Source organism: Panthera onca, chromosome A3, assembly GCF_046562875.1.
Source record: "Panthera onca isolate mPanOnc1 chromosome A3, mPanOnc1 haplotype 2, whole genome shotgun sequence".
Lineage (NCBI taxonomy): Eukaryota > Metazoa > Chordata > Mammalia > Carnivora > Felidae > Panthera > Panthera onca.
Window position 1 is genome coordinate 2,393,239 of NC_138341.1, and position 26,251 is coordinate 2,419,489.

Here is a 26,251-nt window from a genome sequence, read left to right on the forward strand (position 1 = left end):
GCACGTGGAATTTAGCTAGTGAGACAGGATGTAAATTTAAAATTTCATCGAACTTCTATTAAAAACATTTAAATGTTTTTCCAAAGTTTGTTTATTTTTGAGAACGAGAGAGAGAGCGTGCGTGTATGGGCCAGAGCCAGCGGGGGAGGGACAGAGAGGGAGAGAGAGAGTCCCAAGCAGGCTCCACACCGCCAGCCCGGGGCTCGAACTCACAGACCGGGAAATCATGACCTGAGCGGAAGTCAAGAGTCCGATGCTCAATTGACCGAGCCACCCAGGCGCCCCGTGAGTTTAAATTTTAGGTATGATTTTAAGTAACCGGCGGCTGGACGCTGCGGCCTGTAGACCCTCGCCCTCCAGGTGTGGTCGCCGACCTGCCCTCCAAGCGTCGCCTGCTGCGCGTCAAGGTCCCGGCGCCTCTCGAATCTGCAGTCAAAACTCGCCTTTGAGCAGACTCCCCAGTGGCCCGGACGCACAGCAGACTTGGGGAGCCGGGCTCCAGGCGTGGACGGGCGGGTCAGGCGGCCTTGGCCAGCCCCTGAGCATCCCTCTTGGCTGTTCTCTGTGCTGGGGCCTAGACTCCGGTCATGGGTAAAGGGATTATCCGGACAGGGTCCCAGGGTCACATCTGTGAATTTGATGCACCATCTGCTACGTACAGAGGGACAGGATGTGGCCCGTGTTCTTAAGAATCGCCTCTAGAAGGGTAGACAGACGTGTCAGCATGGACCTGAGGACGTGGGCACCGGGGAGAGGCCGGGAGCTTCCCGGAGGTTCCATCAGGGAGAGCTGGGGGGCAGGAGGGCAGAAGGGCAGGCCAAGCCTGGTGAAGAAAACCAAGGACCGTGACAGACTCCCACACCGCACTACCCGCCCCCCCGGCCTCCCAGGCCACCTGATTGGGACCCCCCTCCCCGGACGCTCTGAGCTGCTCCTGCTCCCGTTCCCTGGCTCAGGACTCAGGTGGCCTTGGATAGATCTTCTTCCTCCAGAGCTCAGTTTCCGCACCTGTGAGGCAGGACCCGCCTGCTGTCCAGGGTGGCGTGGGCACGAGGGCCAGCTGCCATGTACCTGTGCTGTTCCCGCCTCATGGAGACCTCTTCCTCCAGACCATGGGCTCCAGGGCAGGGACCTGAGTCTGCCGCCAGCCACCAGGGGCAGCACCGCTTATCAAGGTCCATGAGGTCACATGAAAACTCCGGGGGCGCCTGCATTTTCCTGGGGCCGAGAGACCTTCCCCTCTGACGAATCCCCCAAAGGCTGTCATCTCCAGAAGCATTGCTGGGTGTGCAGAGTACATGCATTTGCAGGAAACTTCTAGAGACAAGACTGAGTGATAGCTGGCCAGGCCAGGAGCGGGAGGCCACTCACTAGGCACGGTGGGGGTGGGTGTTTGTGGGAGGGACCGGGATGTGGGTCTCCAGCAAGGCTCCGTGAGACTCCTTGGCTTCTCCAGGAAGAGTGCTCCACCTCCCAGCCGCCTCCCCCCGTTGCCCTTGTGACATCACACAAGCTCGGCCAACCTCCAGAAAGTTCCGTCTTGCTAGGTGAGGGCCCTATAATTCTCTCCTGTGGGCACCAGACCACCACGGGACCTGGGCTGGCTTGTGGGGAGCAAGAAATCCAGCCCTAAACACTGGACCTCGGATTCCGAGGTGAGGGTAGGGTCCCCTTTGTACATAACTTCCCATTTTAACGCTGTCCTTGCCACGGTTCGGGGGACGAATGGCACCATGGGCATCTGCCAGCTGGAAGTAAGGGCAGGGGCGGGTCCCCAAACCCTGTGGACCCGGGGCCGGGTGTGGGGCTGGCCAGACACCAGGTGGTGTTTCCAGTGAGGTGCCAGGCTGGACCCTGCTCCCCTGCTGTTCGTCCTCTCCCCACCTCACATTTAAAAAAATTTTATTGGGGCTCCTGCTGGGGGAGGTCAGCCAGTTAAGCATCTGACTCTCGATCCAGGCTCAAGTCAAGATCTCATGGTTCATGGGTTTGAGCCCTGTGTCAGGCTCTGTGCTGACCGGGCAGAGCCCGCTTGGGATTTTCTCTGTCTCTTTCTCTCTCTGCCCCTCCCCTCCTCCTCTCTCTCTTTCTCTCTCAAAATAAATAAATAAACTTAAACAAATTTTATTTATTTATTTTAAGTCCCGTGTAGTCAACATACAGTGTAATATTAGTTTCGGGTGTACGATATCGTGATTCGTCACCTGCAGACGACACCCAGGGCTCATCCCAAGTGCCCTCCTCAATGGCCATCTCCCGCCTAGCCCACCCCCCCGCCCAGCTCCCTTCTGGTAACCATCAGTTTGTCCTCCGTAGGTAAGAGTCTGTCTCGTGGTTCCTCTCCCTCTCTCTCTCTTTGCCTTTACTCATTTGTTTCTTAAATTCCACGTATAAGTGAAGTCATATGGTTTTTAACTTTCTCCGACTGTCTTCACTTAGCATTACACCCTGGCTCTATCCGTGTTGTTGCAAGTGGGGAGATTTCGTTCTTTCTCACGGCCGAGTGATATTCCATTGTGTGTGTATAGGTCTGTGTGTGTGTGCGTGTGTGTGTGTGTGTGTGTGTGTGTGTGCATCAGTCCATGGACACCTGGGCTGTTTCCCTATCTTGGCTGTTGAAAATAACGCCGCTATGAACATCGGGGTGCCCGTGCCCCTTTGAATTAAGTGCTTCTGTACCCCTGGGCAAATTCCCGGTAGCGTGATTGCCGCCTCGTGGGGCGGCATTCTTGTCTGTGGTGGGAGACTTTTCACGCCATGGGCTCCGAGACTGTGGGGGGAACAGACACCAGTCGTGCGGCTCCGGGGGAGACAGTGAAGACTTCACTGTTTTCTTGATGGGTAATGGACGGGTGGGGCTGTGCTCTGACACAGGGGCAGGGGCGGCCTCCCTGGAAACGCGTCCCCTCCCTTGCGTGACCGTGTGACCCTGCCTCTCGGGGCTTCTCTGCGGCGGGTACAATCGTGTGTCACTCTCCGGCTGGCGTCAGGAAGGCACGAGGACAGGAGTGGAGATTCAGGGCTGAGGCTTGCAGACCTCCTTTCTCTTCCTTGTGCCCGTCTCACGTGGTGACGCTTACTTGATGGAAAGCGTGGCGGGAAGCCGCCCAGAGCCAGACCCAGACTTTCCCCGGAGGCCCCAGCTTGCACTGGGCTACGTTAGTTAAAGCCGACCTGGCTGGACCCGCCGAGAGGCCGGCACAGCCTGAGCGCGGTCAGCAGGGCATCTGGGGGGCTGAGGGCCGGGCGCCCCCAGACACACAGGCCAGCCTGGGGTCCCCAGCGGTGCCAGCGAACGTCCTGTGTGCGCCCCCGCGAGTCCCTTATAACGGGCACCGGCGATGTGGCCACAGCCTCTGGCCCCCGGGACCCGAGGGGCCCACGGTCGCAGGGGCCGGCAAAGCTTGGTTTTGCACTGTTGCTGGCGCTTTCCTGGCATTGCTGAGAGGTTGCTAGAGAGTTCTAAGATCATTCCTGAACATTGGCCTTATGCTTAACTAAGGTCATTAACGAGAACGGACACGGTGGTGCCCTCCTGCAACGTGCACTGATGGCCAGATCCTGCCCCAGCAATAGAAGTCTCTCTCCTGTGCTACCAGGCCCACCTGGCTTCCGAGCGCCTAAAATACGGCGAGTGTGACCACGAAACCGACTTTTCTATTGCATCGGATTCAACTTACATACCCATGTGGCAAGTGCTAGCATCTTCGGGCTCAGCCACCGTCACGCCCTTTGGGCGCTCAGTACCTCACGGAGAGTCTCTGCTCTTTGCAGACCTGACTTCTTTGTGGAAAGTGGTGGAAAGGGGTGGGAGTGGCAGCAGAGGAATTGGGGCTGAATTTTACCTGCGTCCCCCCCACCCCCGGCTGTTTCCGTTAAATTGCACCGGGAGAGTCATGCTCCTCTCGGATTTGTCTCTGGTGACGCCTCTGGTATTTTACAAGGTCTGTTTGTTTCTCTTTTATCGCGGTGAAGCACCTTCTGACCCGCTGCAGTGGCAGGGGCTTGGCCAAGATGGAGCCTTAGCAGGAGAATGATGAAGTGACTGTGTCCCGGGAGCCGCCGCGAGGGTCCCTTCACGGCGCCCCGTCCCCCGTGGGGCTCACAGGCTAGGGGTCGGCCAGGGGCGGGGGGCTGAGGACGAAGCTCGCGGAGAAATCTCTGCCCCAAAGCGATTCACTTCTGCCAATTCCAACAGATGTGTCCAAGCACTAGGTTTCATTTGGAAAGACGAACATCGGCCTCGAGGCCTGGCTTCGCGGTGCTTTTCAGGGAATACACGCGCGTTTCAAAGAGCTTGGGGAAAGCGTGTCCATCCAGTTTGAGGAACGGGCTGGGTTATGTCACCCCGACTGCCACCTGCACCACGGAGGCCGGGGCGGGAAACGTCCCGCCTGCTTTACAGCGTCAGCCCCAGAGGGCACCGCGACCCTGACTGACGTTTTCTGAAGACGAGCTTCCCATTTATTGATTTGCTAAATGGAAACATTCATTTCCAGAAGGGAGCAGTCTTTTTTAAATTTTTATTTATTATCATTATTTTTTTAAATGTGAAATTTATTGTCAAATAGGTTTCCATACAACACCCAGTGCTCATCCGAACAGGTGCCCTCCTTAATGCCCCTCACCCCCCCCCCCTGCCCCCCCCCCCCCAACCCTCAGTTTGTTCTCAGTTTTTAATAAGAGTCTCTTATGTTTTGGCTCCCTCCCTCCCTCTCTAACCTTTTTTTTTTTCCTTCCCCTCCCCCATGGTCTTCTGTTAAGTTTCTCAGGATGCACATAAGAGTGAAAACATACGGTGTCTTCCTTCTCTGACTGACTTATTTCACTTAGCACAACACTCTCCGCTTCCATCCACGTTGCTAGAGCATTCTTTTTTTAAAAGGAAGAGCAGAAGTGGCTTGTTGTCTGATGGAGGGTGGAGCCTAAAAACCGGATGGCTTGAGACTGGTCCCTGGGAGAAGCGTGTCAGACGCCTCCCTGGCTTGCTCTCCCTCCCGCGCACCTGCAGCACGAGCTGCCTGGTGGAGGTGATGGGGGGCGCACGGAAGAGAAAGATGAAAGACGGCGAGGGTGGCCAGAGCTTCCCCCTCCCACTGCTCTCCGGCCAGCGGGGAGGCCGGACCACAGGACCCCGCCCCACGTTGCCGTGACACCTTGCTTTTTCCACCAAACCCGGTAGCTGGGAGAAGGGGCGTTAAATCGGTGGCTTTGGCAGACTGGCGCATAGGGAGCTCGCTGCAACTGCCCGGGAAAAAAATCGGGCCTTTCCAAAAGAACGACCGGGTAAATCAAATGTTTTGTGATTAAGACGATGAAATATCCAGCAAGGCTTTGCGGTGTGCCCGTGACTGGCCTGGCCCTGGGTCACCTTGTCCAGGATACAGGTCGGTCACTAAGCTGTTGCTGTGGGGGGAAAGCCTGCAGCGACCCACAGGCTTGGCCAGGCCCCCGTCTTGGCACCTGTCGGGCTGGCCCTGAGCTCTGCGCTCCTGAGCCCGCGTGCCGCCTGCCGGAGAGGCCGCCGAGCCCGAGCTGGGACACGGCAGACCGCCAGTGTCTCGGCCTTGACGGGTTGACCTGGCAGGAGAGCTCTGCGCAGAAGCCCTGTGAGAAGCCTGCGCAGAGGGCGCGTGTCTGTCCTGTGGTGCAGTGTCCGTGGTAGTGTTAGGCTACACGGCGGTGGAGGGCTGGGCTCTTGCGCCCTCGTTGCTCAGTGCTTTCCCCGCACAGGTGAATAAGACTTCCTGGGACGGAAGGTGCTGCGTGTCCTCTGTCCAACACGGAAGCCACGTGTGGTTCCTGAGCACCGACATGTGGCTAGTGGCAGGGAAAACTACATTCTTAATTTTATTTAATTTTGATTAAACTTCCACGTGTTAAATAGCCACGCATGGCCTGTGGCTTCTCGGTTGGACAGCGTAGGTGCAGACGAATGCCGACCTCTACTTCCATGGCCCCTGTGGCCCATCCCGCCCGCACGCCTGGCACGTGCTGTCTCCCTCGTCCCTTCTTCTCCTCAAGTCCCAACTCAGGCGTCCGCTCCGGCAGGGAGCTCCGGAGCCCCGGAGGTCGCGCTACAAAGTCCGCCACTGCCACCTGGATCACCACCGCCGGCCTTGTCTGTGACCTGCCCTCCGCGGGAGCCCGCCGAGCAGGTGGGACCCGGTGCCGTCACAGACCGGTCGACCCCCATGCCACGCGCGTGCGCCCGGGGCTCTCGCGTGTCAGTCTCGTCTGGGCGGATCCAGGTCGGAAATGTGGTTCGCGTTCCGGCTGCGTGGTTTATACAGGCTACTTGAGCTCCCAAAGGTGCATTCCCTTCGTTTGTAAGATGTGAATAATATAAAATCGCGGAGTTGTTGTGGATCAAACAGATAAAATATGTGGACTGTGCGTGACGTTATTGCAAACTCACGATCAGCGTTAGCAGTTTTCCTCTGCACCTTTTCATCCTCAGGAAGATTTTAGTTCAGTGAGGGAACCAGTATTTTATCTATTTATATATGTATTTTTTTTGAGAGAGAGTGAGTGCATACGTGAGTGGGGGAAGAGCAGAGAGAGAGAGGGAGACACAGAATCTGAAACAGGCTCCAGGCTCTGAGCTGTCAGCACAGAGCCTGACTCGGGGCTCGAACTCGTGAACCGCGAGATCATGACCTGAGCTGAAGTCGGACGCTCAACCGACTGAGCCACCCAGGCGCCCCTAAACTTCTCTAAGTTTTTTAAATGTTTATTCATTTTTGAGAGAGAGAGAGAGAGAGAGAGAGAGAGAGAGAGCATGAGCAGGGGAGGGGCGGAGAGAGGGGGAGACACAGAATCCGAAGCTCCAGGCTCCGAGCTGGCAGCACAGAGCCCGACACGGGGCTCAAACCCACAAACTGTGAGATCATGACCTGAGCCGAAGTCGGAGGCTGAACCGACTGAGCCACCCAAGTGCCCCATGGGAACTAGTATTCTCAAACAGAAAATGAGTTAGAAAACATTATTCACCCACCCGTTTAATGGACAAATAATTACTGTGCAGCCTGTGTGTAGCAGGCAGGGTTCCAAGCCCTGGGGAAACACCAGTGGACCCAACAGATTATTGTCCTCGTGGAGCACACGTCTAGTTGGGAAAGACAGATGATAATAAACCAGCAGGTCACACCGTGTGTCCGCCTGTCACTGTACCTGGGGGTCAGAGCGGGCCTTCCTGAGCAGGTGATGGCGGAGCACGGGCTTGAAGGGAGGGGAGGGCGTGTGCCACACAGAAGGGGGGGAAGAGCCTCCCAGCAGAGCCACGGAGGTGGGACATGCCGTGGCACTGGTGGGGGGGGGGGGTCGGGGAGGCGTAGGGGATGGGCTGGTGGGGGAGGGCCCCGTGGACCTCGGAGGGACACCAGCTCCTCCTCTGAGTGACAGGGAAACCACACAGGGTCTTAACTTTTGACTGTGCTTAGCAAAAGGTTGGTCTGGTGTCTCGCTGAGGACAGACGGCTGCAGAGAGGGAAGGACGGACACAGGGAGGGTCCCTAGGGGTGTTTTCATGACGTAGGAGAGAGACGACGATGCCTCCCCCCACTTTGTCTCTCTTCGTGCGTGTGGACAGTGCGTGTAAGACGTATAATTTTACCGTGAACGATTTCATCGTGTACAGAAGCAGTTGATCTTTGGACCCCTCACGTACCCGTCACCACTGACACGGTTATCGAGTCCTGGCCAGACTGTTTCATCCACGTGTTGAAGTACTTCCTCTCCTTCTCGGATAATTCGGAACGAAATTCCATACGTCATATCATTTCAGGGTTCTGAATCCAACTTTGGACTGGATTTGAGGTGTAAGGGGAAGAGGAGACAAATGAAAGGTGACCCTGAGGCTGTTTGGGCGGCTTGAGGACGACGTGCGTCCGGCGGGGGAGGGGAACCCGAGTCGGGGAGGACCTTGCACGTGGGGCACGCATCCCGGGGGACAGCTGGGGTTGGCAGGTGGAAATCCAGGAAGGCGATGTGTATTTGGGGACAACCAGCATGCGGGTGACGTTAGGGGCCCGGGGACCGTGTGGGGCCACCGGGGTGAGAGGACACAGCAGAGACAGGGACCCTCCAGCATGAAGAGCTTGGGGGGGAACTGCCTGTTCTTTGAGTTATCACAAGATCATCACAGACAGTGTTCCAATTCACATTCCTGACAGCAGATGGTGGGTGTCTGTTTGTTACAAAAAAGTGTCCATTTCATGAGGAAAAATGTCATATTATGAGGAATCACGTTCTTGTGATTTCAAGGAGAGTTGACTTCTCATGTGCATTGACCATTTGTGTTTCTTCCATTGTGAATAATTCTTTCTTTTTTTTTTTTAATTTTTTTTTTTAACGTTTATTTTACTTTTGAGACAGAGACAGAGCATGAATGGGGGAGGGTCAGAGAGAGGGAGACACAGAATTGGAAGCAGGCTCCAGGCTCTGAGCCATCAGCCCAGAGCCCGACGCGGGGCTCGAACTCACGGACCGTGAGATCGTGACCTGGGCTGAAGTCAGACGCCTAACCGACTGAGCCACCCAGGCGCCCCTGAATAATTCTTTCTTTAAATGTTTGTTTATTTTTGAGAGAGAGAACCAGCAGGGGAGGGGCCGAGAGAGAAAGGGGGGCACAGAATCTGAAGCAGGATCCAGGCTCTGAGCAGACACCAGCGAGCCTGTCGCGGGGTTTAAACTCACAGACTGTGAGATCGTGACCTGAGCCAAAGTCAGATGCTCAACCGACTGAGCCACCCAGGTGCCCCCTTATTGTGAATAATTCTTTTTTTTTATTATCTTGTTTTATTTTTTATTTTTTAAAATTTACATCCAAGTTAGCATCTAGTGCAACAATGATTTCAGGAGTAGATTCCTTAGTGCCCCTCCCCCATTTAGCCCCCCCCCCCACAACCCCTCCTGCAACCTTCAGTTTGTTCTCCATATTTATGAGTCTCTTCTGTTTTGTCCTCCTCCCTGTTTTTGTATTATTTTTGCTTCCCTTCCCTTCTGTTCATTTGTTTTGTATCTTAAATTCCTCATATGAGTGAAATCGTATACTTATCTTTCTCCGACTAATTTCACTTAGCACAATACCCTCCAGTTCCATCCACGTAGTTGCAAATGGCAAGAATTTCACTCTTTTTGATTGCCGAGTAATGCTCCATTGTATCTATAGACCACATCTTCTTTATCCGTTCATCCATCGATGGACATTTGGGCTCTTTCCATACTTTGGCTACTGTTGATACGGCTGCTATAATCACGGGGGTGCGTGTGTCCCTTCGAAACAGCACACCTGTATCCCGTGGATAAATGCCTAGTAGTGCAATTGCTGGGTCGTAGGGTGGTTCTATTTTTAGTTTTTTGAGGAACCTCCGTACCGTTTTCCCGAGTGGCTGCACCAGCTTGCGTTCCCATCAACAATGCAAAAGAGATCCTCTTTCTCCGCATCCTGGCCAACATCTGTTGTGCCTGAGTTGTTAATGTGGGCCATTCTGACAGGTGTGAGGTGGTATCTCATTGTGGTTTTGATTTGTGTGAATAATTCTTAATGAGATGTTTTTTGTGTAGTTTTCTCTTTTCACCACGAGGGGTAGGAAAAAAGGTAGGAACGAAGGTCATCCGTTGGCTTAGGAGTGGGGCGACCTCTAGGCCGGCCCCGAGTCCCCCGGCCTCCTTCCATGCCTCCCCCCCTTCTCCAAATCTCTGCTTTCTCAACTTCAAAATAAGGGTGCGGCGGGGCGTGGGGGGCTGGGTTAAGTTACGCCAGCCCCACTGGTGATACCACAAACGGTCCTGGATGCTCCTGGATGGAGCCATCTCCGTGCTGTGGTCTCGGGTGGTTCCAGAGCATTGCTCTGCATGGGTGTCTGGGGCATCCGTCTCCCCCATGGGGGAGTCCGTGTGGGCAGGGCATGCATTCTCCTGTGTACCCCATTTCTAGCCAGGGCCTGCCAGCTGGTTGCTCAAGAAGTGTTTTTTGAATGGATCTAAACACTATTAAAAGCAAATTATTCCTTTCTAAACTAGAAAAATTTTCCCCTTTAAAAAATAAAAAAGGGGCGCCTGGGTGGCTCAGTCGGTTGAGCGTCTGACTTCGGCTCAGGTCATGATCTCGCGGTCCGTGGGTTCGAGCCCCGCGTCGGGCTCTGTGCTGACGGCTCGGAGCCTGGAGCCTGCTTCCCATTCTGTGTCTCCCTCTCTCTCTGCCCCTCCCCCGCTTGTCCTCTGTCTCTATCTTTCAAAAATAACTAAACGTTAGGAAAAAAGTTTAAAAAATGAAATAAAATTGCAGTCTGAGGCAGTGGGATTCGTGTATTTGGTGGAACTTTGTTCTTACGTAGTTCAGAGGGAGTGTGCTCTCATTCGGTCCCGGTTCAGTGTTTGTGCAAAGTCACAACCTGCAGTTGGGGACCCTGGAGCACGTGGGCACCCGCCACGTCCACTGGACAATATGTGTGTTGTTTGAGTGTCTCAGACCTTGGTTTGGGGGACCCGGGTGAGGGCCTCGCTTGCTCACGCGGGTTCCGCTACCCTCTACGCCCGAGGCTGACGGAGCCTCCCTTCTCGTTGCTAGGAAGCATGGCTGACTCTCCCAGGGAGGGAAAACCGGCCAGGTCTCTGGACTTCACCCGGCTGGTTGACATGGCCTCTGAGTCCGTAGGAGGAGAGGTAAGTGGGGGTCTCACGGCAAGGAGAACACTGCAGGAACCTAGTTAGAGTGGCCAGAATCGGGCCGAAGGTCCAGCCCGTTATCGCAAAAGGCTTCCGAAGAATTTTTAAGAAACTGGGGACGATTCTAGCAAAGGCAGTATTGCTTTAAGCTTAGAACAAAAAGACATCCTGCACCTGTGACCAGTCCTCCGTCCCTCTGTGTTTTCTCACGGTGTAGATCAGTGGTCCTCAAATGTCAGTGTGGGGATTACCTGGAACCAGTGTTGACAGGCACAGGGCACTGCGATACCGGTAAAGTGCAGAGGCACTGAGCGCCAGCACCTCGCAGGTGCGTCGTCCGGTACAGACGGGGCCGAGGGGGGCGTCCTGCCCTCCAGAGGCTCCTGCTCCCCCAGGGAGACAGGTGCTGCGGGAGCCGGGGGCCGCAAGTGGGGCGGGAGGTGCCGGGAAAGGCTGTGCGGCCCCTGTCTGCACAGGGGGTCTTCAAGTGGGAGAGGGAGCCGGCGAGGAAAAGGGGCGAGGGGCCGCTTCGGTCAGGACGCCGGGGGAGGCAGCGAGGCGTGCCCCAGCTGGTTGAGTGTTTCTGGAAGTCATCAGGGACTTGCTGGGGGGCATGGGCCCGGGGAGGTCGGAGAGGCCCCGGGTGCCCCGTGAGGGTCTCTGCCGAGGCGCCAGCGACGGGCCTGGACGCGTTCCCGCGTGTCTGCTCCGCTCACCCGGGCTTGGCCCTTGCAGACTCTCAGCGGGCGGGTCGGCCCCGACACAGCCTCGATCCCCTACACTCTGCCTCCGCGACAGTCATCCGCAGCAGAACAGCGAGGTCTCCCCTGACCTGTAGGTTCTGGGCTGGGGTCCGAGGACGGTAGTGTCCTTAGAGGCGAATTATGCTCGGAGGCTGGGACTGACTTTGCCAACGATAGTTCAGCAACTAACAGCCTGCACGATAACGATTCCTAGACAACACGCCCAAACCCGAGACACTAACTACACTCGTGGTCCAGGCCACGGGGAGAGGAGATCAATGAAGTCCGGGGCTAGGCGAGGTGTCCTTCTCTACAAGCTGGTTCTCTGTAGAGTCAGTCCTTCCAGCCCAGAGCTGGGGGCCGGCTGCCGGCCCGGGGCCCTCGTGGCTGCTGGAGGCGGCACCGGGGCACGCAGGCAGGGCGGCTGCTCCGATGGCTGGCACCGCGGGGCCGTCACGCGGCTCGCACCGCCACCCACGAGGAGCGGCCTCGGCAGGGCAGGGGCAGGGGTCCCTTCTGCCGAGACCGTGGCCCGGGTCAACCAGTGCCGTCCGAGGAGCTCGGCCCCGGCAGCCGCGGTGTGTCGAGATCTCCAGAGAGCTACTCCCATCAGCAAAGTGGAGCCTTGCCCAGAGCGGACCCTCCGCGTAGACCCCACAGAGTCCCGGTAGTGGGAGTTTCAGTGTCCCTTCCGCGAAGCCGCTGTGCCCGTCAATGCTCGAGCTGCCGAGCCCTCGCGACAGGTGCCGGTGACAGCGTCCTGACACGGCTTCCTCCACGTAGACAAATGCCCCCTGATGAACACACCTCACTTCAGCCACAGACGAGTGGCCTTGCAAACGTCACCGGCTAATTCCCGACACCAGTGCCCGGGGTCCCCTCCTGACGGCGGCTGTCACGAGGGTCTGGCTTCGGTCGGTGGGGCCGCGGCCCGTTTTGTCCAGAAAAGTCCATTTACACCTGTTTTCTTGGGGTGATGAGTAGCAACCCCCTCCCTCTCACAAACGTCCTGCTTTGGTTGATGAATCACCAGGCCCCCCCCTCCTGCAGGGCGTCCGACGGTGAGACAGCCGAACCACAGGCCTGGCCCAGGGTGGTGTTTTTGGGCCATCGCTCTGTGTGCGAGCAAGTCACAAAGCCCAGTGTCCTCCATTCGTGAAAAGGAGGGTTGGTGTAGTTTCTTCTTGACTGTAAGAAGTCAGCACGTCCCCATCCAGATGGCCAAGGGGTGCCGAGTACAGGCTGGAACGAGCTGAGGCAGGCCACGAAGTCTAGACGTGTCAAAAGCATAGCGGCTTAATTGCATAGCGTTCTTTCCCCCGGGCAATTCCACGTTTCTTTCTACCGCATCTTGCAAAATGAAATAAAATCATTTTTAACTTATGCCTCTTTTATCTTCTTTCTTTCTTTGTCTAGATTTTATTTGCAACGGATGATTTTTTTGCTCCTGCGGAAAACCTCATAAAGGTATTGTGAGTGGGCATCCCGCACCATGAAGCGTTGGGGTAGAGCCATCTGTGCCGACACGGCCATTAGAATCTGCCCGGATGTTTGAGATGGGAGTCCTGGAGTGTGGACCAGTAACGGGCACGTTGGAACAGTAGAAACACGTAGAGATCCGCACCAGCTCGTGCTGAGACACATTGGAGACAGACGGGCATCGGACACAGGGATGTGGGGGGGCCGCATGGCTTTATGGGAAAATCACTGAGATCCTTGCATACTGTCCTCTGTCTCACGCAGAGCTCATAATCTGGGCCAGGAAGAAATCTGGCACACACGTTGAATTTTGGGGAAGTGTCTTACCTGCCTAATTATAAAAGTGTAGGACGTGCTTATGAACAAAACAAAAGAAAAAACAAACCTGAAAATATAGGGAAGAGAGGAACCTCGGCTGGAATCCTGCTACCTTGCTACGCCAGCCGTGGGGTGTGAGTTCTCGCGAGTGGGCAGCATGCTGTCCTCCACCGTGGTTACCGGCCATGTCGTCACCCTGGTGACAGGGCCCCTCTTTCTGGGCAGGACCCGGCCAGGTCTAGAGCATGTTAAAGTATGGCATTCCAAGGACATCTTACATACATTAACTTACTCCTCAGAGAAAATGACAATAGAATGAGGAACAGAGATGTTGATTTACTTGTTCTAGGTCACACAGCTGATAGATGTCAAAGCTCTTTTCATTTTACCATATGTCTGTCTATAGAAAACTTAAATGCCTACACACTTTGACCTAGTTATTCCACGGGTTTATATTATTTGCAAAAGTAGGCAAAGATGTGTAGAAAATATTCATCCCAGTGTTGTTTGGAGGGGAAAGAGCCAATCCAACCGTCCATTGATGGGACCCATATATGAACTTCCATATCTGGGACACTGTGTAGCTACTAAAAGGAATAGGCTAGCTGTCTACACACGGAGCAGCTCCGAGGGCGGGGGTCCAAGGGTACAGCTGGGCCTCAGCATCCCGCCTACGCCTCACGCGCTTGGGCCGGATTCCTTGTTAAGCAGTCTTTTCTGGGTTGCCTGGGAGACATACCCTTTCTGGCTCTTTCTTTCAGGATGCCGTAGGCTGCCTTGGGGGGGCTGCGCCGTTTGTGGGGCCACGGAATTCACTGCGACGGGGTTTCAGCTGTCGCTACCGCCAGTTAATTCTATGCATCGAGGGCCGCAGAGAAGCAGGATTTCTTTCTCTGGAGGTGTTGCAAAATGGGGCGGCCTCTCCTGATCTGGAACGGGTTACCCGAGTGCGAGGGTCGCGGCAGGCACCCCCACGCCTGCCGGGGATTCCCTCCGAGTCCCCGTTGGCGTGGGTCTCCTGTCCCTTGGGCGGACAAAACGGGCCAGGCCCTCGCAGGGATGGCAACCACCGCCTTGTCTCCGTCTCTGCTTTAGAGTAAAAGCCCAAGCTTCAGAGAAGACGAATACACGGAGTTCGGGAAGTGGATGGATGGATGGGAGACCAGAAGGAAAAGGATTCCAGGTACTGAGACCGCTCCTTAACGCGGCGAAGCTTAAACGCGGGTGTTGGGAAGCCGGGGTGCGTTCTCGCAGCTCCGTCCCGGGTCCCCGGACCTCACGTGACCCTTCCGAACATCAGGCTCGGAGGGTTTAGGAAGGGGTCGTCTTTGCGCCATCAGGTGAAAAGGAGGATGTGCTGCTGGGACAGCGGGGGTGTTGGTGAGGCTGCGGGGGGCGGGGCGCACCTCCCGAGCGGGGTGGCAACGTCACAGGGTGGCGTGCGTGGGTGCGTTGCGTCTACACGGCTCTCTGAAGAGGGCGCTCTGGTCCCTCCTTGACTGCTGTGTAGACGGGCTCGCCCACGCAGCCCCCGTCCCGTCACCAGTGAGAAGGGCCGGCTTTTATTCGTTGCTCCTCACCAGGCTCAATGAAAATACACCTGTTAAAGCTGCAGACGCGCCTGTGAGAGCAAACTAAATCCGGCATTGTAACCGGGTTCTTATCCAGCTGATAACTGGGTTCTTCAGCTGAGTCAAGTGCTACAGAGGTTCTGGATATTTCCCAGGTACATTAGCAGCTGCTGATGAATCTGGGCATTTCCAGGCCGGGTCTACACGTGACCACAAGTAGCCAGGAGGTACTGGGTGACCTGTGGCTTGTAGACTTCTCGTGCTTTAGCAGCCACGGGGAGGGGGCAGCTGGGCCCCGTAGAGCCTGAGGCGACGGCGAGCAAGCGGTTTGCCGAGGCCTAGCCGTGCGTCAAGCACCTGCCGAGCGGGGCGGGCTGTTCTCTACCCCGGACGCAGTCACATTTGAGTTTTGGAAGCTGATCTCGTCCCTGATTCGCAGTCGAAGAAGCGAGGCTCGCAGGGGCCGGTTTTCACTTTGGAGCCAGAATCGGGTCTCCCTGGATCCAAGGCCCGTGGCTGGGGCGGAGGGCTGTCGCGGGGGCACGGGGCGTGCGTGGCCGCGCCGAGGGCATCTTCACGTCCCAGCCGAGAGTGACCCTGCGTGCCCTTTTCTGGGACGGGAGGGGGTGTCGCTGAGTCTTTTCTTCATCTCGGTCCTGTCTGCCGAGTTACGCCTGACGGGGATGCCCTCGCTTCCCTCCCGTAGGTCACGACTGGTGCATCATCAAGCTGGGGATACAAGGGATTATCCGGGGCTTCGATGTGGACATTTCCTACTTCATGGGAGATTACGCTCCTCGGATATCAATCCAAGCAGCAAACTTGGAAGGAGGTGCCTTGGGTAACCGTTCCCCTGGCCTGCCCCCCCTCCCGCAGCACCCCCGCCCCGTGCAGTTTCCGCCCAGACAGGTTCAGCAACGTGTCTCAGGCCACATTAGTGCCACAGGCTTTAGAACTTGGGTTCCCAGTACAGTGTTCTGTGGTTTCTGAGTTTTAGCTTGGCCACGTGTAGACTTCATTGTTCCCACGCTCTTGGGGCCTCACCGGGGCGAGCAGGGTGCAGGGGAGGGCAGCGCGTGGGCTGCTGGACAGTGTGGAGCCAGGCGTGGGCCGGCTGTGGGGTGGTGGCCGTCCCTGTGGGCACAAGAGTGCGGCAGCCACGGAGTTGTCAGGAAGGGGTTCTTTGTGGCTCGTGGGACGAAGCATAAGTCAGACCCCTGCTTTCGCTCCTTCGACGGTACCGTCTGATGCTGGTCCCAGCATTACTGTTTTTAGAAGCAGGGACCACGATGTGTGTGTACGTACACGTGTTTGGGGAAGATAAATCACGCCGGTTGGCAGATTTACGCTGAAAGCACTGTGTCCACAGCCCAGTACGAGGCTCTACGAAGGGGACGGGCCCTGCTTCCGACACTGGGGGCACCTGAGAACGTAGGTGAGGACAGGACAGGTGCTGCTGCAGAGGCAGGAAATGCCTGATGCCAGAAAGGAGGATTCCTCCGATTCGGGATCGCCCAAGTGTCAATTCCAAGGATGCCGTGGGGGACGACGGTCTTCTTCTGGCCTTGACGTTGCAATTTTCCAGAACCTCCATTGATCCGACTCCTGAATACTCGAGTCGTGTGATAGATTTGCTGCAGCTAGACTCACCCTGGAGATGGTGTTGTATTTTGACGAGCAAAAGTACTACCAAATGTACTGCAGCACCTTCTGGAATTACTCAGTATTTCAAATGTCGAGGAACTTCAGCAAATCTATCACTTTGATCATCTGATACTTTGACTTAAGGAAGCTTCTCTCTGGGGTGATTTGGCGGAATAAAAATGAGCAGACCGCCCACTAGGAGTATATTGTCTTTGATTCCGAACGCGAACCGTAACCGCGTTGGTCCCTCTGCCTCCAGATAAAGCACCAGAAATGCCACAGAGAGGAGTCAGGACAGGGGCCGCGGCCACCCCGGCGGAGTTTGAGGCTGTTGCTAAGGTGCGTCTGCTAACAGGGTCGGCGGCTTGTCGCGGTGGCCAGGGCACAGGCCTGGCCACGAGGGTGCTTCTTAGGGACACCCCACCCACTCACGCCTCTCCTCATCTACTTGTCCAGCGTCACAAGTGGTTTCTACAGCCCGAGTGAGGTCTAGCGATGTGTCCCAGGGGGTCTGCCCAGCCCTGCTACCTGCCAGGTGCTACCCCGATAAGATAAATACAGAAATCGGGAGTACGACTTTACGTACCTTTTACGCCTGCTGAGTCTGGTAAAGGAACCACGTGGACTTGTGCTTTTTTGTACATTCCTGTCTTTTAAAGCTTGTCCAGTCATTAATTTATATTGTGTTTTACGAAAGTGTTGATCCATAACAGACTGGGAAATAAACAGTGAGAGGAACAACACACAGGCCCTTCAGTCTGAGGAATGCTGGTCACGACGTTCAGGTCAACCCGTTCACCCCAGGTCTCAGGGTCCAAGGGAGCAGCCTGGTGTGCACTGATGTTCACATCAACAATTGTGGTTTCTTCTAGAATCCTCAGAGGGAGTCCCAGATCTTATCCCTTCTTCCCAACCCTCCCTGCCCGTTCCCCTGCTGCCATCGCCCGGTGCCTATTTCGATCTGGATGAAAAGCCCTCAGGGCTTTAGTCTGCTTATTAAACCTGGGACTTGATCTTTATTAGTATTTTTATTGAAGTATTTTACTAGGCAGCCATCATCAGGTTTTGTTCCAAAGTATCTCTATCCTGTAGGCCCCACACGAGCACCAGGGTGAGAGAATTTACTGTCCTTGGGACCGCTGCTAACACTTTCTATTTATTGCTAGCTGGGGTCCAACGACTGGAATTACTTGGTTCCCATGACAGAGCTTAAACCAGGAAAGTCTGCTTCCAGCCACAATTATTTTCTTGTCGACTCCCAGCAGAGGTGGACTCACGTAAGACTCAACATTTTCCCGGGTAAGTATGATGTGGCCCCGTCTGCCGTCTTGTGGCCTCTTGACTTGGTGTGGGCATGTTTCAGGGTGAAGGCACTTATCTCTCTAGCATTTTCGGGTTACAGGCGGCCCCTTTTTGTGCCCTAGGAAATTCTCGTCGCAGCCCAGCCATCCTTTGGTAGTAATTGAAAAAGCACCAGGTCAATTAGGAGGTGATGGGAGGGAGTTGTATCAGGTTAAATGTCTCCTAACACATTCTATTTCGCCAGGTGCACCAGCAGATGAGGCGGTGTGTGCAAAAGTCCCTCATTTTCTCTCACTTAACAACTTTGTTGTAATGTAATTCACCGACTCGCAGTGCACCGCTCAGCGGTTTACGGTTTAGCTGGGTATATGGTTTCAAGTCTGCGGAAAAACACCGCATAGGTGCAACCATCACCACGCTCAATTTGAGAACACTACTCTCACCTCAAAAGGAAATCCTGTACCTTGCTATCAACCCTCACCTCCCTCGGCCCTCAGCAGCCACCAGTCTGCTTTCTGTCTGGACAGAGTTGACCATGCTGGACATTTCACATAAATGGTCTTTTGTGACTCGCCTCTTTCGCTTACCATGTTTTCAAGGCTCGTTATCAGGGGTACTTTACGTCTTTCCATGGAGGAACGATACTCCATTGTATGGATAAACCGTACTGTTTATATATTCATCTACTGATGGACATTTGGGTTGTTTCCACCCGTTGGCTATAAAAACGCTGCTATAAATGTTCCCTTATGGGTTTTGTGTGGATATGTGTTTTCATTTGGGTATACACGTAGGATTGGACTCGCTGGGTCATATGATAACTATGTTTTTATTTATGTTTTTTAAATAAAGTTTGAGAGAGCACATGCACGTGTGAGTGAGGGAGGGGCAGAGAGAAAGAGGGAGAGAGAGAGAATCCCGAGCAGGCTCCACACTGCCAGCACAGAGCCTGACGTGGGGCTCTGTCCCATGAACAGCGAGATCATGACCTGAGCCGAAATCAAGAGCCGGATGCTTAATGAGCCACCCAGACGCCCTGATAGCTACATTTTTAATTGTTGGAGGACCTCTCCCGTTGTTTTCCACCACGGTGGCACTATCTTACGTTGTCACCGACAGCGTGGGTGGGTTCCCGTTTCTCCACATCCTCACCAACACGTACTGTCATCTGCCTGTTTGATTGGAGCCATCTTAGAGGAGGTGCAGTGGGGTCTCCTTGTGGTTTTGACTTGCATTTCTCTAGGACCAATGAGGACGAGCATATTTCAGTTCTGTACTTGGCCATTTGTATGTGTTTATGTACAGATCATATACATACACACACACACACACACACACACACACACACACACATACCTACACGTTTTTTCGGAAAGATATCTTTTCAGATCTTTTGCCCATTCTTAAGTTGGTTTTTTGTCTTTTATTGTTGAATTGTAAGAGCTCTTTGTATTTCCTAGATACAAATCCTTTATCAGATTTACAAATATTTCCCCCGGGGTTCAAGTATAAAGGGGAAGGAAGCAGTGTTTTGTCCTGGAGTGGCAACAGGTTGCTTTAGATGAGTCACTGTCAGAGTGTGGAGTGGCATGCCTGATGTCCCTGATAGTTTTGATTCAAAGCGAGGCTGGGTATGAAGTCTGTAAAGAAGAGTCTTATTTTTTAAAGACCTAAAATCAGCTTTACACTCAACAGCCAAGTGTGTTCTGTGCCGTCAGAGTGAATCCCGATGCTCGGTGAACCAGAGGGGAGGTTCCCCTAAGTTAGTTTCTGCTGAATGACCCCCTCTGGTGTAATTTTTAGGGTTTTATGGCAACACAGTCTGGTTTTATTTATTGCAAATATCAAGACCGTTCTACTGAATTCTTTTCTGATCACTCACTTTCATCAAGGTTTTCGTGGAACAATATAAGGGCTTGGTTTCAGTAGAATAACGGGGAAAGCTGTTTATACAAAGCTTCCTCCCATCTTCCAGGAAGTACTATTCAGACACATAAAATATTCGTTTTCTCAGAATCCGAGAATGTGAGTTGATGTTGGCGGCTACTGTGTGCTCTGCAGACCTACTCTAGGCTGCTGTGGTTCTCAGAGCGATTTGGTTTTGTGAACATTGTCTTCCCTCTTCTCAATCAGTGTTTTTACAAAAATAGAAACGTAAGGCTCTTGTATGAGTCTGTGTGGTATTTAGCAACGCTAATTTGTGGCCCCAAACATTATATCTCTGGTGGCTCTTCCAACAGCTCTTTGACCTTCCTGGAGTTATTAATCCAGTAAGAAATGTCAGCACCTGCTGTGTGCCAGGACCAGTACTAGATAGAGACAATAGAGAAGCAAACGAGATAGATCACTATTCTGGCTTTCGAAGATTTTATATTCTGGTTCTGAGATACTGATACCAGCAGGGGCTTAAACAAATACATGACAAGATCATTTCAGGCTGTGATTTGAGCTCTGGCAAAAATTCACAGGAGGCAATGATGACTCACCCAACCTGGAGAATCAGGCGGGGCTAGGCAGAGCTGGAGGGAGATAACTAGACGGTGACAGGAAGAGCATCTCTGACGCCATGACACATAAGGTGACACCTAAGAACAACAAATGGCCTTTTGCAGAGCTGGGAAAGTAGTTCCAGTACAAGGGAATGGTGCGTGCAAAGGCCCTGGGGCAGTAGGGTTGGTGTATTTGAGAAACAGAGCAGGCAGGTGTGGAGAGCTTTGTCGTTTATGACCCACAAACAGCCCCCTCTCCAAGTGAGAAATGACCACGGCCTCTTTCCTTCTCAGACGGTGGGATTGCACGTCTTAGAGTGTATGGTTGTGGACAGAAGGACTGGACCGCAACTGATCCCAAGGAACCGTTTGACCTCGCAGCCATCGCTCACGGGGGCGCCTGTGTAGGATTCAGCAACGCACACTTTGGGCATCCAAACAATATGATAGGTGAGATGCTGCTGTGGGAGCTGGCCTGCATTTGGGGCGTCTGGGCACCCGCACTAAGCACCCCAATATGGTATGAACCCGCACGAAGCACCCCAATAGGATATGAGCAACTTAGGAGGTGTCATCTTGAAGCACGGGGGTGGATGAGATCAACCATCCACACACAGGACTGGATGCCTTATGATGTGAAGTAAATCAGTTTTCCTTCCTAATTTTCCTTCCTAATTTTGGCTGAAAGGGAAGAGTAAAACTTACCCTATGGCTGCATGTGAATTTATCAAAACATTAAGTTGAATGGCAATAATTTATGTAGCAACGTTCAGGCACAAGGGATCTGTGGTTTCCTTACTCCCATGCATTCATTCTCACATTTAAGATAAAATCCTGTGACACTCCCATTAAATAATGTCATTTCTGGCAGGAGTCGGCAAGGCTAGGTCTATGGCTGATGGCTGGGAGACCGCAAGGAGGCCGGACAGGCCACCGGTGTTAGAGGTAAGAAGTTCAACACGGCCACGATTCAGAGTCTCCTCTGTCTTGTTTTAAGTTTACATCAAGGAAGCGCTTCCTTCCGGAACCTCGTAGGCAGCATTCCGGAAGTACTTCTCGTCGTTTTCCGGATTGCCTACTGCTTCACGGTAACATCAGGGCAGGACCCAGAAGGCGCACACGCTGGCCGCGCCTGCTACTCCAACGAATGGTTGAAATGCCGCCGGTTCTGTAATAAAGGGTCTACAATTTAATGATATAAAACCCGGGGATAAATTCATTGGTTGACCTGGAGGCAAAAAACCCCACCAGTGTCATGGTTTTCGGTACCTACGTGTCCCTGGATGAGACCACCTACGTATATGAGTGTGTGACAGACAGGGGGCTCAGCTGTTCAGTTTGCCTAGTAACTAATGTGAGATAAGAAAGTCAAAACAAAAGCAAAACAAAACACCTTGCAATTTGTTAACCCCACTGAAAACTTCCCGGACAACACCCCTCTCTTGGGTTAGCCTCCGTGTCAGCCAACGCTTCCAATGGGAAGCGGACGACTCCCGTTGCCAGAAACAAAGTTTGGAGGCAGATTACACAGTGGTATAGATTTGACCAAGAACGTATCTACTTTGAAAGGTCAAAACGAATTGATTAGAGTACCTAGGGGCTGGGTTGGATACAGACTCTTCTGTGTGTCTCCTTCTACACAGATTTACAGTCGACATAGAAAATCACATCAGAAATTTATAAAAATGTAGCAATTACCCAATAAGCTCCTGAGTCCACATGAGGCGTTTAAGGAATAATAGACAAGGGGGGCAATTAACACAGAAAGTAATTTACATACCGGGGCATAGGAGACGCTCTTCCGTAGTAAGAAATAAAAGAAATGTCATCAGCACATGTCGACATTTTTCACTCGCTGTTTTCAGAATTCGTTTCCTGAGTGGCCTCAAGCTGGCTTCTTTTTATTCTTTTTCCTTTTGAATCCCAGAATGACGAGAACGGTAGTCTCCTTGTTCCGGGTTGTGAATGGGCAGTCTTCCGGCTGGCACATCCTGGAGTGATCACTCAAATTGAAATCGATACGACATATTTTAAAGGTGAATGTAGAACCATCAGGCAGCGCACAGAACCTGCGTGCTGGTAACAAAGATGATGTGGTCTGTGGGCGTGGGGCTCAGGACGGTGGGCTCGGCACTTGGCTTTTGCACTCTCCGGTGTGCAGTTTTGAGCAACTGCCTTTAGCTCTGTGGGCCCACTTCCCCCTTTATAAAATGTCAGAGTTGAGCTGGGTCACCCCCCGGCGTCATCCGAGATTCTGTGATGCTCTAAGACTCTTCACTATAGGGGTCCCGAATCTCATTTGGAAAGAGTCTGTGCAGTCGTTCCTGGTTAGTCCCATCCAGAAGAACTGGATAGGGGTGTATTCTCATGGCGGGGGGACTAGGGAGATTGGTTGGGGGGGCATTTCCTCTCCAGGCTGGGCTTGTAAGGCAGGGAGCTACACGTTTGCAAAAGTGTGCTATCAGTAAAAACATATTCGGACAAGTGCCGCTGGCATTTGAAACCTACTTTCTTCTGAAATAGATACCTGTGTCATTATATGGACACAGTTCAAGAGGGGTTATTAAACCTTTATAATTGTCGGGTGAAATTTCGATAAGCGCTGGACTGGATGTTTCCTGACTGCTTACTTGTCTCAGTAAGCGGTGGCAGTTTATATTCATCCCTTGGATGCCTGATGTTGAAATGTCTTGCGAATCATCGTGGCCTCACGCGATTACTAACGACTACACCAAGGCGCAGCATATGTTTAAGGCAAGGTTCTTCTTCAGTGGTGTGGATTTAAGTTAATTATTTTAAGACACAGTATGGATGATTGTGACCTAATTTTGGAAGACTATTTTATTTATTTACATAAAAAAATTTTTTAAAAAAATGTTTATTTATTTTTGAGAGAGAGAGAGAGACCCTGTGTGAGCAGGGGAGGAGCAGAGAGAGAGGGAGACACAGAATCCGAAGCAGGCTCCAGGCTCTGAGCTGTGAGCACAGAGCCTAATGCGGGGCACGAACTCATGAACCGTGAGATCGTGATCTGAGCCGAAGTCGGATGCTGAACCGACTGAGCCCCCCGGGCGCCCCTGGAAGACTATTTCAGATCTGATTAGCAGGTCACTGCTTTCACTTTTCCACACAGCCGACGAACAGCTCATCTTGGGTCAGGGGAATGCAGCCCTGCTGTTTTCTTGTGGTTCCTGGGTGCTTGTGTTTCCGGCGGTATCTTCAGTCCGTGGGTCTCTGCATGGATGATGTAAATCGCTTGCTAATTTTGTGAGCGATAGTTTAGTTAGAGCCCGGGGACGGCCAGTACATGCACGTAACCAGGGAGCCCAGGCTGCGCCGTCCTGAGTTTGCCGTCGGCCCTCTCGGTTCTGTCCATCACAGCACGAGCACAGTCGCGGCCCGAGGGGCGTGCCGACCCCAGCTGTGATCTCACGTACACGAAACCTAACAGATATGCACGTATGTGTGTAGATACTGAAGAAACAGAAACAGAAATAGCGGCTTTCGTGTCCTCCTCCCACATCTTTCGGGTTTCCATGTGCCCTCAGCAGCGTGCTTGCACCTTGCAGGTCAGCGTCTTAAGAGATGCGCCGCGGGGGGCATGGGAGCACCGAGTATTTTTTTCCTGTGATCAGAACCCCCTCCTCTGTTGATCTTAAAGTCTTAGGCACCCCTACAGCAGTTCTCCCCGCGAAGAGTGTGGACCCTTCCCCTGAGGTCTTCTAACCCCACTGGGCACGATTCTGAGGACATTCCAGAGAGGAGAGAGACTCAGGACCACATGTGTTATCGGGCGAACGCGGAGCACGCCTGGAAGACGGCACGTGGGGTCGAGGCCAAGCCCTGGCTGGTTAACTTGGCTCGGTCTTTCTTTTTGTTTCTCGTGACGCAATGCGGTGCCGTAAGGAAAGTGTCTTCCAGCCTCCCGATAGTCTGGGATGAGCCACATAGCAGCGTGCAAGTAATTAACGCTCAATCAGGGATGCTCATCAGGTACCTTCCACTTCCCAAGTAAAATGCCGTACACGCAAATTCAAAGGTGCCGGCCCATTAACGCGCATCGAGCGGATTTTGATTCCTCTGAAAAATGAACTCCCGCATATTGCGTCAGGCAATCCACCTCTGTCACAGATGGGTACGTTCCTTCTCTCACACGCGTCCTGCCTTTGCTTTTCTTCAGAGAGAACGATTTGTCCTTTGCTGGGTCTTTGAGTTGATTAAAAAGTCAGCCAAACTGCCGAGGGCAAGCAGAGTGGAGGAAGTGACCCTGAATTTGTCCCGACAGGCAATTCGCCCGACAGCTGTAAGCTGGACGGCTGCATCCTGACGACTCAGGAGGAGGAAGACATGATCAAGCAGAAGTGGGAGCTTCCGGGCCATAAGTGGAAACCGCTGCTTCCCGTCACGAAGGTATGGCGCCCACGGGGACCCGGGAAGGCCGGACCCGCCGTCGGGGCCACTTTGCTCAGATTTGCTTTCCAAACCTTCTGCTCAGATTAAATAGTAAGACGCACCGGCTTCTAAAAACCGTATCTGTGCATTTATGTAATAGAAAGACAGGCTCTAGTCTTTCATTCGTGTGCATTTCTAACAACCAAGTTTTGTTTTAAACCATCATGTACAAAGGACGTATGTATGTGTGGAAAATGTTTCTGCAGTGTATTGACTTTCTAGAAGGGGTGACTAATATATTTAAAGCTAAAGCTATAACAATGTGTCCTCTTGTGAGACGGACGCGGAGATGTTCCAGTAGAAGGACAGTCCTTTGTGGGTCAGAGTGGGGGGTGAGGGGTGCTCCCACATGGTAATGAGTGATGGCCTCTGGGAGGCACCAATATGCCCGCTTCTCACTTTCTTTTTCTTATCGGTGTATCCACTTAATTAACCACTGAGAACCACGAACATCATGGACCCGAGTGTTCATGTTAGCATTACCTGGGCTTTTGACCCCTGCTAGCCTTCCTCTGTGGTAAGCCGGCCTGTTATCAGTGAGTGACTGGCCTGGGTCACGGGCCCTGAGTCCACGCCGGCCGGTCTGGGCCTCACTCCGCGTTATCACAAGGACCGCTCGCTGCCTCTCTTTCAGCTGTCCGCCGACAAAAGTCACTTGTTCGACAGCCTGACCCTGGAGCTCCAGGACGTCATCACGCACGTGAGATTCACCATCACCCCGGACGGGGGCGTGAGCCGCCTGCGCCTCAACGGCTTCCCCAGCTCCCTCTGCCTCCTGCGCCCCCGGGAGAAGCCCATGATGAGGTTCTCCGTGAAGGCAGGCTTCCGGGCCAACCTGTGACTCCGCGCGGCCGTGCGGTGGCCCCGTCGCACTCTTCTCTTGAAGGGTGTTTAACATCTGAAACTTAAGAGGTTTCTGGCAATTGATCTTTTTAAGATCAACGTAATTCCTGGTGATTTAATAAAGTGGTCACGCTCACACATCGGTACGTGTATCTACCGTCGCTGTGGAGCGTTTGGTCGTGTGAAAATTGTCTGTGGTCGTGAAAGATAGGTGGTGTCTTAAAGATCACTTTTTTAAAAAAACACTACAAGATATTGATATTTACAGAATTGAATCCTGTACATTCTGCATGTAGATTCGGCAAGTGATACTTGTAGCTTTTTGTCTTTAAAAGTTTAAGCCCATCAAAACCACTGGAAAAACATATTTCTGGAACCATTCATCTTCTCAGCTCAAGAGGATGGGCCCGTTGTTACCCAGAATAAGGAATGACGTTCACAAGGACACACACCCCCTTGAATTGTTCTTCCCCGGTGAAGGTGCGTTCCGGATGCTAAACCTTCGGGACACCGTATGCTAGCTGTGCTCGTAATCTGGCTTCTCACATGCCCTGAATGGGTCCACACAATTCCTCCTGGACACGGTTTTGATTGTTAAGATGGTCCTGATGGCCCCCGCTCCCGGCCCATCCCCCAACCTCTTCTGCATAGGAGGTTGGCTAGTGCGGTGGGAAGGTCGCTGTGAATGTCCCCGGCCTCCCATTCTTGCCACCTTTGCAGAGAGGTAGATCACAGAGGC

General features: G+C 53.3%; 1 protein-coding gene and 1 non-coding gene across 4 annotated transcripts; both read left to right on the forward strand.

The window, feature by feature from the left end:
* The first annotated feature begins 1,546 nt into the window (after nucleotides 1-1,546).
* Nucleotides 1,547-25,650, forward strand: ALLC (allantoicase). Of its 3 annotated transcripts, XM_078445052.2 has the most exons (13): nucleotides 1,547-1,655; nucleotides 7,787-7,883; nucleotides 10,574-10,668; nucleotides 12,831-12,881; nucleotides 14,307-14,394; nucleotides 15,489-15,614; nucleotides 16,686-16,765; nucleotides 17,593-17,725; nucleotides 20,512-20,667; nucleotides 21,089-21,162; nucleotides 22,145-22,253; nucleotides 24,503-24,627; nucleotides 25,304-25,650. In XM_078445052.2, the coding sequence occupies exons 3-13, from the start codon at nucleotides 10,579-10,581 to the stop codon at nucleotides 25,508-25,510; spliced, it is 1,239 nt and encodes a 412-aa protein (XP_078301178.1). In that variant the 5' UTR covers nucleotides 1,547-1,655; nucleotides 7,787-7,883; nucleotides 10,574-10,578; the 3' UTR covers nucleotides 25,511-25,650. The 3 variants fall into 3 exon arrangements, with proteins under 3 accessions (XP_078301178.1, XP_078301179.1, XP_078301177.1); XM_078445053.2 differs by lacking the exon at nucleotides 7,787-7,883 and having other exon boundaries at nucleotides 1,547-1,661; XM_078445051.2 differs by lacking the exon at nucleotides 7,787-7,883.
* On the forward strand, nucleotides 10,061-10,145 carry TRNAR-UCG (transfer RNA arginine (anticodon UCG)). Its single transcript has one exon. It is a non-coding gene; the product is annotated as a tRNA-Arg (tRNA).
* Nucleotides 25,651-26,251: the final 601 nt, after the last annotated feature.

Coding starts and splice junctions, on each gene's coding strand:
- ALLC (XM_078445053.2), top strand. CDS start 10,579: ATGGCTGACTCTCCCAGGGAGGGAAAACCGGCCAGGTCTCTGGACTTC. Junction 12,882..14,306: donor CTGCGGAAAACCTCATAAAG/GTATTGTGAGTG, acceptor TCTCTGCTTTAG/AGTAAAAGCCCAAGCTTCAG. Junction 17,726..20,511: donor AAGACTCAACATTTTCCCGG/GTAAGTATGATG, acceptor TTTCCTTCTCAG/ACGGTGGGATTGCACGTCTT.